Consider the following 14,475-nt stretch of genomic DNA (forward strand, 5'->3'; position numbering starts at 1 on the left):
AAACGCTCTTCAAATGACAAACCATTCAATTCTGGAATCATTTTCACAAACCTCCTTTGAACCCTCTCCAGTTTCAACATATGCTTTCTAAGATAAAGGACCCAAAACTGCTCTCAATATTCCAAGTGAGGCTTCACCAGTGCTTTATAAAGTCTCAACATTACATCCTGGTTTTTATATGCTAGTCCTCTTCAAATGAATGCCAGCATTGCATTTGCCTTCCTCACCACAGACTCAGCCTGAAAATTAACCTTTAGGGAATCCTGCACAAGGGCTCTCAAGTCCCTTTGCACCTCAGTATTTTGTATTTTCTCTCCATTTACAAAACAGTCAACGTTTGATTTCTTCTACCAAAGTGCATGACCATATACTCCCTGACACTGTATCCCATCTGCCACTTCTTTGTCCATTCTCCTAATCTTTCTGTCCTTCTGTCATCTCTCTGCTTCCTCAAAGCTACCTGTTCCTCCACCTATCTTCATATTGTTTGAAAACTTTGCAACAAAGCCATTAATTTCAATCAATCCGAATACAGACTCTGTATAACAACTCTAGTCACTGACAGCCAACCAGAAAAGGCTCCCTTTATTTCCACTCTTTGCCTCTTGCCAATCAGCCGCCGCTGGAATTTTTCCTGTAATACCATGGGCTCGTAGCTTGTTAAGCAGCCTCATGTGTGGCACCTTGTCAAAGGCCTTCTGAAAATCCAAGTACAAAACATCAACGATTCTCATTAGTCTATCCTGTTTGTTACTTCTTCAAAGAATTTCAAAAGATTTGTCAGACAAGATTTTCCTTGAGGAAACCATGAAGACAGCCGAAATTATCTTGTGCCTTCAAGTACCCTGAGACCACATCTTTAATAATCGACTTCAACATCTTCCCAACTACTGAGTCAAGTCAAGTCAAGTCAAGTCGCTTTTATTGTCATTTCAACCATAACTGCTGGTACAGTACACAGTAAAAACGAAACAACGTTCCTCCAGGACCATACTGCTATCTGAAACAACACAAAACTACACTGGACTACGTGAAACAACACAAAGCTACATTAGACTTCAGACCTACACGGGACTACATAAAGTGCACAAAATAGTGCAAGACAGTACAATAATTAATAAAGAAGACAACAGGCACAGTAAAGGACAAATTACAATATAATAATAAATGATGACTAATTAGCCTTTCTTCTGATCTCTCCCCTCTTGAATAGTGGAGTGACATTTGCAATTTTCCATTATTTCAGAACCTAATGGTTCTTGAAAGATCATTATTAATGCCACCACAATTTCTTCAGCCACCTCTTTCAGAACCCTGGGGTATACACCATCTGGCCTAGGTGACTTATCTACCTCCAGAGCTTTCAGCTTCCCAAGAAACCTCTCTCTAGTTATAGTAACTTCACACTCTTCATGACCCCTGACACCTGGACCTTCCACCATACTGCTAGTGTCTTCCACAGTGAAGACTGATGCAAAATACCTATTCAGTTCATCTGTCATTTTCTTGTCCCTCATTACTTTCTCTCCAGCAGTTTCCCAGTGGTCCAATATCCACTCTCACCTCTCTTTTACATTTTATGTATCAGCAGAAACTTTTGAAAATTTCTTTAATATTATTGGCTAGCTTACTTTTGTGTTCCGACTTTACCTCTTAATGACCTTTTTAGTTGCCTTCTGTTGGTTTTCAAAAGCTACCCAACTTCCCACTAATTTTGCGCTATTATATGTCCTCTCTTTTGCTTTTATGTTGGTTTTGATTTCTCTTGTTAGCCACAGTTGTGTCATCTTGACTTTAGAATACTTCTTCCTCTTTGGGATGTATATATCCTGTGTCTTCCAAATTGCTTCCAGAAATTCCAGCCATAGCTGTTATGCTGTCATCCCTGCCAGTGTTCCCTTCCGATCAATTCAGGTCAACTCCTCTCTCAGGCTTCTGTAAGTCCCTTTACTCTACTGTAATATTGATGTATCTGACTTCAGCTATCCTTTCTCAAATTTTGGGATGAATTTGATCATATTATGATCACTACCCTAAGGGTTCTTTTGCCTTAAGCTCTCTAATCTATTGTGGTTCATTGGACAACACCAAATCCAGAATAGCTGATCCCCTAGTGGGCTCAACCATGAGCTGCTTTAAAAAGCCATCTCTAAGGCATTCTAGAAATTTCGCCTCTTGGAATTTCACACCAACCTGATTTTCCCAATCTACCTGCATATTGAAATTCCTCATGACTATTATTACATTGCCCTTTTGGCACGCATTTCCTATCTTCCATTGTAATTTGTAGACCACGTCCTTACTGTTCCTTACAACTGAACTCCCATCAGGGCCTTTTTACCCTTGCAGTTCCTTAGCTCTATCCACAATAAGACAACACATTCTGACACTATGTTATCTCTTTCTAATAATTTGATTTCATTTTCTACCAATAGAGCAATGTTGCCCCCTCAGCCTTCTTGCCTGTCCTTTCAGTATCCTTCCTACTCTCACTTTCTCTCCCTATCTTCTCTCCCCCATCCTCTCTCTTGTCTCTATTTCCCTCACCTCTCTCCCTACTACGTCCCCATCCCCTCTCTACCTCCCCCCTCCCAATTTCTCATGCATTTTCTCACCCCATTCTCTCTCCGCTACCTTCCTCCCTCCTCTCTCACCTCTCTCCACCCCTCTTTTTCTCTCTCTTCCCCCTTTCTTCACCTCATCCCCTTCCCCCTCCACTCTCCTGCACTCTCTCACCCTTTCTCCCCACTCTTCACCCCTCTCTCTCACCCATCATCCACTCTGCCTCTCCTTGTATCTCCTCTTTCCCTGTCTCTTTCCTGCAGTCTCTCCCTCTGTCTCCCCATCATCTCCCATTTCTCCCCCTCTCCACTCTCTAATTCTTCTCCCTCTGACCTTTCCGTTTATGACTCTTCCCCCTCCAATTCTCCCCCCACCTCTGATTCTCTCCCTCTGACTCTCTCCCCACTCTCCCCCTCGTTATATTAAAGCTCTGGCTCTCGCTCCTACACTGTACAATAAAGGAATTGGCCCTATGCCCCATGGTGTGCTGCAAAATAATTAAACTGTTAATTAGATGCCTAACTAAATCATCCCCTTCTACTTACACAATGTATATATCCCATTTTCTGTACATTCATGTGCCTGTATATGAGCCTCTTAAACACCTCTGTTGATCTTTGCCTCCACAACCACCCCTGACAGCACGTGCCAAGCATCTTCCTCTCTCTGTGTACAAAATAAGTTAACCCCACATTTCCTTTGTACTTGCCACTCTCACCTTAATTGCATGCCCCCTAGTATTAAATATTTATTTGGACTCTGAGGAAAAATATACTAATTGTCTCCTCCCCCTGTGCCTCTTATAATCATATAAACGGTCTCCCCTCAGCCTTTTTGCTCCAAATAACACTACCCTTCTTTCTTCAACCTCTTATTATACTAAATGGTCTCCAATTCAGGCAGAACCCTGGTAGGCCTCTTCTGCACCCTCTTCAAGGCCTCCACCTCATTCCTATAACAGGGCAACTAGAAATGAATGCAATACTCCATATGCAGCCTAACTGGAATTTGCAACTTAATCCCCTGACTCTTCAATTCAATGAGACTAACAGAGGTTAGCATTTCATATGCCTTCCTTATCACTCTATCAACAACTTTCAGGGAGCAATGAACTTGGACCACAAGATCCCCCTGTACATCAACACTGTAAAAGATCCTGCCAGTAACATTTTATGTTTAATCTTCCAAAGTGCAACACCTCCACGTACCTCTTCCCCTCCCCACTCTCCTTCTGTGCCCTCTTCCCTCCCATTCTCACCTCACCTCTCTCCCTTACTCCCTCTCACATTTGCCTTTTCCTCTCCTTCTCTCCTCCCCTCCTTCCTCAATCTTTTTCCTCCCTTCCTACTCTCCCTGTATCTCCCCCTCACACTCTCTCCCACCTCTTTATCTCCCCCTCCTTCTCTCTCCAATCTCCCAATCCTTTTATCTCTAGCTCCCTGACCCTATGACTGACCAGGAGGAGAGCCACCTCTCCCTGGTTGGTTCAGCACAGGCTGGCTAAGGGGCATCTTCCGCCTCTGCATCTTTCCTCTGCTGCTGCAGTGGCATTTGAACAACAGATTGGTGTGGATGGCTGCATTATAACATGGTAGGTACAGGAGCTTGGGATAAGAAAATGCGGAGTAAGCTGATTTCCCACGGACTGCCAACTTCTCAGGTTGGAGTACTGACGTGTCTTTCAGAGAATGCCTTGCTGCATTAGAGTGAACAGTGCACTGCCCTTGCAGGTGTTCCAGAGACGACAGAATGGGCTAACAGACTTCTCACGCAAGTGGGCAGATTACCGTGTGGGCTTTGGAAACCTGGAAGATGAATTCTGGCTAGGTAAATAAACAAAAGCATGCTTCCAATCACTATGTCCTGATTTTCATGCAAGCATTTCATTGCATATGCTTCACTCATTTCCTAAGCAAATTTCCTCCATTACCAAAAAAAGTGGTATGACCTGACCCTATGTTCTGCTTGTGTAAATACTAGAGAGTTCAGTAGAATCAGCTGAAGTATCAACTAGAGAGCTGGGCTATTTAAGGCAGTAATATGACAACTCAGACAGCCCTCGTTTGAACGATGTGATGGCCTGCAAGCAATGCATACAAGCAGCTTTTCAATGTGACGATGTTGGCTAACTCCCTCTTCTTTTCCTGAAGTTGTGAACACATACAGCTCTCTATGGGGCAAACAAAATCATGGTCTCCCCTCAAATTATAAACCCAACTGTCACTCCACACACACCCCAGTCTCACTCCCTACACTAACCGTACTTACAGTCTCATTCCCCACACACTTTTACCTGATCTCAGTCCTACAAATCTATTTGGATTTAACTCTCCATACACAGAGTTCCTTACAGTGACATTGTTAAATCACTGGGGCACCACTGAGGTGTATTTGTTAGCACAACACGATTACAGCTTGTGGTGTCAGAGTTCAGAGTTCAATTCCGACGTCCTCTGCAAAAAGTTTGTACGTTCTTCCCGTGTGCGTCTGGGTTTCCCCTGGATGTTCCGGTTAACTCCCACAGTCCAAAGACCTGCTGTTTAGTACATTAATTGGTCATTTAAATTATTCTGTGATTAGACTAGGGCTAAATGGGTGGGTTTCCAAATGACACGGCCCAGTGTGCGGGAAGGACCTGCCCATGCTGTATCTCTAATTAAATAAATGATTATAGAGTCAAGCAGCAACACGGAAACAAGCCCTTTGGCTAAAGTGCCGACATGAACTATTCCTGTTTAAATGCATTGCACCCATACCCTCTTTCCACAAGTGTTTTTCACAGTGGTTTTGTACCCACTTCAACCATTTCCTCTGGGAGCTTGTTCCACATAGCCGTGTGAAAAATCTACCCCTCAGATCCTCTTAAATATTTCCACTCTCACCCTAAACCTATTCCCTCCCATTTTTCTCTGGGGAAAGAGACGATATTCAGCTTAAGCATGTTCCTCATGATTTTTATATCCTTTATAAGGTCACCCTTCCACCTCTTTACCTTCAGAGAACCAGTCCCAATCTTTGCAGCTCTCCCTGATAAATCAAGCCCTGCAGTCCTGGTAATGTAGTTGTGAATTTTCCCATGTCCACTTGGCCTTAATAACATTCCTCAAACGGACAGTTGGACAGAACTGCAATTGCAGTCTGTCCAGTATCTTGTATGTATGCATCCTGAGTCCCAATACTTGTCATCAATGACTCAGAGTTAAGCACAGCCTTATGCCTTCTTCACCAACTGTTTCCAATTTTTTGGGAAGTATGTATCTAGTTCTCTGTGCCACAACTCTCTTCAGGATCCCTCATTCACTGATTACTCACATACATCTTTCATTTGTGTCATCCTGCAATTAGAACCATAAGGCATAGGAGCAGAATTAGGCCATTCAGCCCATTGAGTCTGCCCTGCCATTCCATCATGGCTGAGTAATTCTCTCTTTCAACCCCATTCTCCTGTCCTCTCTCTATAACCTCTGAAGACTTAGTAATCAAGAACCTATTAACCTCCACTTTAAGTGACATGGTAATGAACTCCACAGTTTCATCACTCTCTTGTTAAAGGAATTCATCTCTTGCTAAATGGATGTCCTTCTATTCTGAGGCTGTGCCCTCTGGTCCTAGATTCTCCCACTACAGGAAACATCTTCTCCACTCTATCTAGGTCTACCAATATGCAATAGGTTTCACTGAGATCCCCTCTCATTTTACATTTATGTAGAGAGTTAGAGTAGGGTAACAGGTTCAATGAGCCTATGCTGGTATGACATTCACTACTACACTACCGTGTCACCCATTCTTCTCAACTACAGTGAATATAGGCCCAGAGCCATCAAAAGTTCCTCAGATGCTAACCCCTTCATTCACTAAATCATTCTCATTGTCATAAGGCGGTGGCTGGGAACGGACCCAAGTGCAAGACACAGACACTGAAGTACTAAGGACAGGACTAGGATACAGGGCGATGGCAAGGACATGAACAGGAAAACCAGGAACCTGGAACAGGACTGGACATGAGAGCTAGGAGCTCGGGTTTGGACTCTGAGCCAGAGACTGGACAAGGACCCAGTACCTGGGTCTTGCCTCTGGCTCGGACCCCAGAACTAGGCAAGGACAAGGCTTGGCAGGCAGGCAGGATGAGGCTGGAATCTGCAGGCTTGAAGCTAGAGGCTAGAGACTTGGCTTGGCTTGGCAAGAGGCTAGAGGCTGGAGTCTTCAGGCTCGAGGCTAGGCAAGAAATGAGGCGAGGCTTGGCAGGAGGCTGGAGGCTTGAGGCTTGAGACGAGGCGAGGCTTGGCAGGAGACTTGAGACTTGAGGTGAGGCTTGGCAGGAGGCAGGAGACCTGAGACTTGAGGCGAGGCTTGGCTCCTCCTGGGCAGGGCGCAGTACTCCAGGGCAAGGCGCGGATAACCACCCGACAGAGGCAAAGTACAGGAAGAGACAGAACCAACCCCAGGTAACGGCAAGAGGCCTGGCTTACCTGGGTGGAGGCAAGGGACAGGAAGGGACAGAACCAACCCCAGGTAACGGCAAGACTGCCTGGCTTACCTGGGCGGAGGCAAGGGACAGGAAGGGAGCTAGGTACAGGGTGGCTCCAGGACCAGACAGCAAGACAAGGCAAGGCTACTTGCAAAGCAAGGCAAGACGAGAGCTTCAGGGGAGGCGAGAGTTACCGGCAAGACAAGGCAGGGCTTCAGGTGAGGAAACAGAAGGCAGAGGAAGGGATACAAGGAGTAAGGACAAGAACAATCCAGCAGCCATGCCCTGGTCTCTGGAGGTATTTATGCAGCCAGCCCCAATGAGCATCAGCTGCCTCAATTAGCTCAACAAGAACAGAAACAGGGTAGATAGGAAAACCTGGAGCAAGGGGTGGTGGACCAGACCGTGAACCGGAATACGGACTTCACGGACTGGACTATGACACTCATATACCTGGCTATTAATTAGACTGGGACCCTCTCATATCTGCCTCAACCACCGTCACCGGCAGCCTATTCATGCACTCACCAATCTCTGCATAAAAATCCTACCAATGACATCTCGTCTGTACCTACTTCCAAGCACCTTAAAACTGTGCCCTCTCATGTTAGCCATTTCAGCCCTGGGAAAAAGCCTCTGACTATCCACAAGATCAATGCCTCTCATCATCTTATACACTTCTATCAGGTCACCTCTCATCCTCTGTCGCTCCAAAGAGAAAAGGCCGAGTTCACTCAACCTATTCTCATAAGGCATACTCCCCAATCCAGGCAACATCCTTGTAGATCTCCTCTGCACTCTTTCCATAGTTTCCACACCCTTCCTGTAGCGAGGTGACCAGAACTGAGCACAATACTTCAAGTGGGGTCTGACCAGGGTCATATAAAGCTGGAACATTTCCTCTTGGCTCTTGAAATCAATCCCACGGTTGATGAAGGCCAATGCACCGTATGCCTTCTTAACCACAGAGTCAACCTGCGCAGCAGCTTTGAGTGCCCTATGGACTCGGACCCCAAGATCCCTCTGATCCTCCACACAGCCAAGACTCTTACCATTAATACTAAATTCTGCCATCATATTTGACCTAGCAAAATGAACCACCTCACACTTATCTGGGTTGAACTCCATCTGCCATTTCTCAGCCCAGTTTTGCATCCTATCAATGTCCCACTGTAACCTCTGACAGCCCTCCACAATATCCACAACACCCTCAACCTTTGTGCCATCAGCAAATTTACGAACCCATCCCTCCACTTCCTCATCCAGGTCATTTATAAAAATCACGGAGATGGGGTCCCAGAACCGATCCCTGAGGCACAGCACTGGTCACCGACCTCCATGCAGAATATGACCCATCTACAACCGCTCTTTGCCTTCTGTGGGCAAGCCAGTTCTGGATCCACAAAACAATGTTCCCTTGGATCCCATGCCTCCTTACTTTCTCAATATGCCTTGCATGAGGTACCTTATCAAATGCCTTGCTGAAATCCATATACACTACATCTACTGCTCTATCTTCATCAACGTGTTTAGTCACATCCTCAAAAAATTCAATCATTCTTTAGAATGTAGAAGAATAAGTGGAGATTTGATAGAGGTATACAAAATTATGAGGGGTATAGATAGGGTAAATGCAAGCAGGCTTTTTCTGCTGAGGTTGGATGGGACTCCGACCAGAGGTTATGGCTGAAGGGTGAAAGGTGAGCAGTTTAAGGGGAGCATGAATGGAAACTTCTTCACTCAGAGGGTGGTGAGAGCATGGAATGAGCTGCCAGCGCAAAGTGGTCCATGTGAGCTTGATTTCAACGTTTAAGAGAAGTTTGGATAGGTACATGGATGGTAGGGGTATGGAGGGCTATGGTCCTGGAGCAGGTTGTTGGGAGTAGGCAGTTTAAATAGTCTCAGCATGGGGTAGATGGGCCAAAGGGCCTGTTTCTGTGCTGTATTTCTCTATGACTCTAAACCTCCTTTAAATCCTCTCCAATGTCAGAAAATTCTTTCTTGGATAAGGAGCTCAGAACTGCTTGCAATACTCCAAATGTGGTTTGATGAATGTCTTAAGAAGCCTCAGCATTGCATCCTTTCTTTTAAATTTTAGTCCTTTCCAAAATGAATGCTAACATTGCATTTGACTTTCTTATCACCAACTCAGCCTACAAATTAACCTTTACGGAATCCTGTATGAGGATTCCCAAGTCCCTTTACAACTGTGATCTCTGATTTTGTTCCGCATTTAGAAAATAGTCTAAGTTTTTATTTCTTCTGCCAAAATGGACGACCATACACTTCCCTGCACTGCAACCTGAGTCTCTATGTGGGTAGGACAAACAGGATGATTGTAGACTTTTGGAAGGCATAGATGGGCAATATCCATCCTAGATCAATGGCTCTGCTGTGGAGAGAAAGTTCCTTGTGTGCACATAGCAGATGGATCTAAACTGGACCTTCCTCACTAGTCAAGAAAGCACCAGCAGCATCTACACTTTCTGAGGAGACTGAAGATATGCAAGGCTGCCTGCCTCCAACTTTCTACAGGAGCACCATCAGGACTGTCCTGTCTGGCTGCATTGTGTGTGGTGTGGAAGCTGCAAGGGATCAGAACACAAACTGCCAAGAGGATCATCGGAGTCTCCCTGCCCCTTCTCTATGACATTTACTGGGACTGTTGCAGACAAAGGGCACAAAGCGTCCCTGAAGAAGATTCCACACCCATTCCCCAATTTCTTTGACCCACTACCATCAGGAAGGAGGAACAAGAGCATCAGGACTAGGACTGCCAGACTGGGTTCTTCCCTCAGGCTGTGACACTAATGAATACCCTGCCATCATGGAGGCCTCATCACTAGGACAGTGAGCTGTTTACTGTTTACCTGTGCTGCAAGCATATTGAATTATATTTTATTAACTTATTTATGGTAATATTTTGGTCTAAGTGCTGTGTGTGATATGTTTTGTGGGTGCACTGTGGTCCGGAAGAACATTGTTTCATTTGGTTGTAGATACGTACAGTCAGATGACAATAAACTTGAACTTGTACTTGAATCTGCCACTTCTTTGACCATTCTCCTATCTGCCCAAGTCCTTCTGAAGACTTCCTGTTTCCTCAAAATTACCTAAACTTCCTCTTACCTTTGCATCATCCTCAAACTTGGCCACAAAGCTATCAATTCCATCATTCATTGGCACATAATGTGAGAAGAAACAGTCCAAACACTGAACCCAGCAGAATACTAGTCACCAGAAGCCACCATTCCCACTGCTTCCAGCCAGTCAACCAATCTTCTATCCATGCTTGTATCTTTCCTGTAATACTATAGGTTCTTATCTTGTTTAGCAGCCCCTTTCAGAACCCGGGGATGTAGTCCATCTGGTCCAGAACTTTCAGCTTCCAAGCATATGCAACACCTTGTCAAAGGCCTTCTGAAATTAAACAACATCTACTGACAGCTATTGAATTTCTGGCATTACTTTGCCTGCCTGTTATTTCCCCAAGAAATTCTAACAGGTTCTTTAGGCAAGATATCCCCATAGGGAAGCAATGCTGACTTCAGCCACCAAGTAACCTGAAACCTCATCCTTCATAATGACTTCAACATCTTACCAACCACTGAAGTCAGGCTAACTAGCCTGCAATTTCCTGTCTTTTGTCTTCCTCCCTTCTTAAAGAGTGGAGAGACATTTGCAATTTCCCAGTCCTCTTGAACCATTCCAGAATCTAGTGATTCTCGAAAGATCATTACTAATGCCTCCAGAATCTTTTCAGATTCCTCTTTCAGAACCCTGGTGTGTAGTCTATCTGGTCCAGGTGACTTATCTACATACATTCAGACTTTTCAGCTTCCCAAGTACCTTCTCCTTAGTATTAGTGACTACACTCACCTCTGCCCCAGACACTCTTCAATTTCTGTCATAATGCTGGTGTCTTCCACAGTGAAGACTCACACAAAATACTTATCAAGTTTGTCCACCATTTCTTTGTCCCCCATTATTACCTCTTCAGTATCATTTTCCAGTGGTCCGATATCCACTCTCACTTCTCTTTTACTCTTTATATAATCTGAAAAAACTTTAATATTGTTGTCTCACTTGCCTTCATAATTTCATCTTTTCTCTGCTTATTGCTTTTTAGTTCCTTTCTGTTGGTTTTTCAAAGCTTTTCAATCCTCTAGCATCCCAATAATTTTTACCATAGTATATGCTCTCTTTTTTGTTTTTATGCTGTCTTTAACTTCCCTTGTCAGCCACGGTTGCCACACCCTCCCTTTAGAACACTACATCTTTGGGATGTACTGATCTGCTGTGTGCCTTCTAAGTTCCTCCCAAACACTCTCTAAGGTCTCTGTAGTCCCCTTTACTAAAATCTGACACACCCGATTATAGCTGCTTGTTCTATCATATTATGATTATGGTTTATTCTATCATATTATGATCATTACTTCCAAAGGGTTCCTTTACCCCAAGATCCTTAATCAAAACTGGTTCATTACACAACATCCAATCCAGAATTACCTTTTTCCGATTTGACTCGACCTCAAGCTGCACTAAAAAGCCATCTCCTAGACATTCTACAAATTCCTTCCCTGGGGATCAAGCACCAACCTAATTTTCCCAATCCCCTTGCATATTGAAATCCCCCTATTCTAACAGTGCCCTTTCTATATGCCTTTTCTATCTTCCATTGTAATTTGTACGCCACATTGTGGCAACTGTTTTAAGGCCTGGATAGAACTCCCATCAGGGTCTTTTTAATCTTTCAGTTTCTTAACTCTACCCACAATGATTCTTTTTTTTAACTAATTTTTTCATAAATTTCTACAATGCAACAACAAAAAAAGTAAAAAAAGATTGGTTTATACAGTGTGAAACAAACATATCAAATGTACAGTTCATAACAGTTAAGGAAAAGCACCCATAGTAGAATTGTATGAAGTTAGTTACCACCCCATCCTCCCACTACCCAACTCCAAGTCAACTTTACGATATATAGAAAAGTTAATCAGAACTTTTATCACCACAGAGTTGTGTTTATAAAAAGGTATATTGCCTACTACCTGAGCTATAATATGTTTACACATCAAAAAAAAAATGTGAATCTTAACCGAAAGAAGCTGGAAGTAAGGGATTTAAATGCAAAAGAGAAAAAGGAGGGATGAACCCTTAATCTAAACGGGAATTATGAAAATATTCAAGAAAAGGTGCCCACACCTTTTGGAACTTTATGCCCGAATTAAGAAGTGAATAATGAATTACCCACAATGATTCTAAATCTTCCGATCCCATGCCACCTTTCTCTAAGGATTTGATTTAATTTTTCACCAGCAGAGTCACCCCATACCCTATACCTACCGGCCTGTCCTTTCGAAACAATTAATCCCTGGATCTGAAGGGCTCAACTATCATGTTCTTTCAGCCATGACACAGTGATGCCCACAGTGTAATACCTGCTAATTTCTAACTGTGCTACAAGATCATCTAATTATACTATGTTTATTCAAAATATAACACTGAATTCTGGTCTAGTATTCATCACCCTCTTCAATTTTGCCTCCATGTTACCGGAAGTTAAATTTTTATTCTGTTCTAAATTTTTTGTCATCTTGTTCGATTTCTGGAGACTATGTTCATAACCTCCCCTACGCTATCCTTCCCTTTTATTTTATCCTCATTTTCCCAAACTGTGCAACCTACTATTTAGTTTAAAGACACACTTCAACCCATTCTACAGACAGTAACTTTGCCCTTTCATCTACCTGTCCCTCCTCACAGTCTCACCACACACGGCATCTACTTGTATACCAACTGCCCCATCCTGTGCCCTATCACTCTGGTTCCTATTCCCCTGCCTAAGTAGCTTAAAGCCTCCCCAGCAGTTCTAGCAAATCTCCCCACAAGGATATTGGTCCCCTTCGAGTTTAAATATAACCCATCCTTTTTGTGCAGGTCATTCCTTCCCCAGAAATGATCCCAATGATCTAGAAATCTGAAACCCTATCCCCTGCACCAATTCCTCAGTCACATAATCCTATTTTTATACTGCACAACTGCACAAAATGTAATTTACAGATGACTGTCTGAGTTATATTCTGTCTGCCATTCCTTGGCTCAATTCAGCATTTCATCTAGATCTTGTTGTGGTCTTAACCTTCTTTATCATCTTAATTTTAGTGTCACCAGAAATCTTGTTAACCATGTTAACAGCAATGTCATTTTAGAGTATAGATGACCATAATATTGGACCCAACACCATCCCTTTGCGCCCCCCCCGACTACACTCTGACACCTTCCTCCAAGCCTATTTAGTATCCAATTGGCTGGTTGCTGGTTCTTCCTTGGTCCCATGGGATCTAACCCACCAAACTTGCCAACCACTTGTAACCTTGTAAACAAATCTACCACCCTGATGCCTTCTGTCCTCTTTACTGCTTTTTAACTTCTCTTGAGAAAACATATATGGACCCATTTATAAATTTCACTTCATCAAACATATTATTATCATAACCCCAAGTCAGTATGAGGGAAGTTAAAATCACCTGCTATTACAACCTTATTATACCAACACTGATAAGTGAATTCCCTACGTATTTACTCTAATTCCTGTGGATTGTTGGGGGGCATATGATACAATCCCAATAAAGGAATCTTCCCCTTCTACCTTTAAAATCTACGCATATACCTCTCCAGATGAACCCCAGTAATATCCTCTTGAAGTACTGTGATGTTCTTTCTAATCGGAAATGCAAAACCCTCCAAGTCTATCTCACCTGAAGCATTTGCACCCCAGAACATTGAGCTTCAGTCCCGTCCCTCTGTCAACCATGTTTTTGTAATGGCTCTAATATTCCAGTTCCATATACTTATCCTGCCCCTGCATTTCCATTTACTGTGCTCCTCTGCCTCAGTTGTCAGGCCTCTTGCATGAAAATAAATGCAGGTTAACTTATCCTTACTTTTTGTCCTGTTCCAGCTTGGTCTGCATATTAAATTTGCTTAAAGGTCTATATTTGCGTCAATTTTCTTAATTGTTAGACTTGAGGAATGAATCCTCTGCAAGATTAGTTTAAACCCACATGAACAGCATTAGCAAAACTTGCTCCATTTCAGGAGTCATCCATTCCTCTTGTACAAGTCACCTCTTCTGTCCGGTACTTGTCCCCCGCGGGGTCTATTGTACATGCTGTCAGGCCCAGAGAGAAGGAAAGAGTATATGAAGGAAGCTCTTACCACGGGCTTTATTCAGCCCTCCATCACACCTGCCAGCACAGGCTTCATCTTCGTACAAAAGAAAGATGGGAGCTTGTGGGCATGCATTGATTTTAGGGGGTTAAACTGCATAATGACCAAGAATCATTACCCCCTTCCACTCATAAATACACCCTTCGAGATGCTCCAAGGAGCAAGAATGTTCAAAAAGCTAGACCTATGGAGTGCATTCAATCTTTCTGTAT

The 14,475-nt window shown here is 43.5% G+C and overlaps 1 protein-coding gene across 1 annotated transcript in view; it reads left to right on the forward strand.

Moving 5' to 3' along the window:
- The window catches only part of tnr (tenascin R (restrictin, janusin)), a 165,619-nt gene that overhangs the window by 126,716 nt on the left and 24,428 nt on the right, over positions 1-14,475 (forward strand). Inside the window, exon 15 of the mRNA XM_072274562.1 lies at positions 4,293-4,389. Within this exon, the coding sequence (XP_072130663.1) occupies positions 4,293-4,389 (97 nt within the window). The remainder of the gene's footprint in view (positions 1-4,292; positions 4,390-14,475) is intronic.

Source organism: Mobula birostris, chromosome 12 (genome assembly GCF_030028105.1).
Source record: "Mobula birostris isolate sMobBir1 chromosome 12, sMobBir1.hap1, whole genome shotgun sequence".
NCBI classification, from domain to species: Eukaryota; Metazoa; Chordata; class Chondrichthyes; order Myliobatiformes; family Myliobatidae; genus Mobula; species Mobula birostris.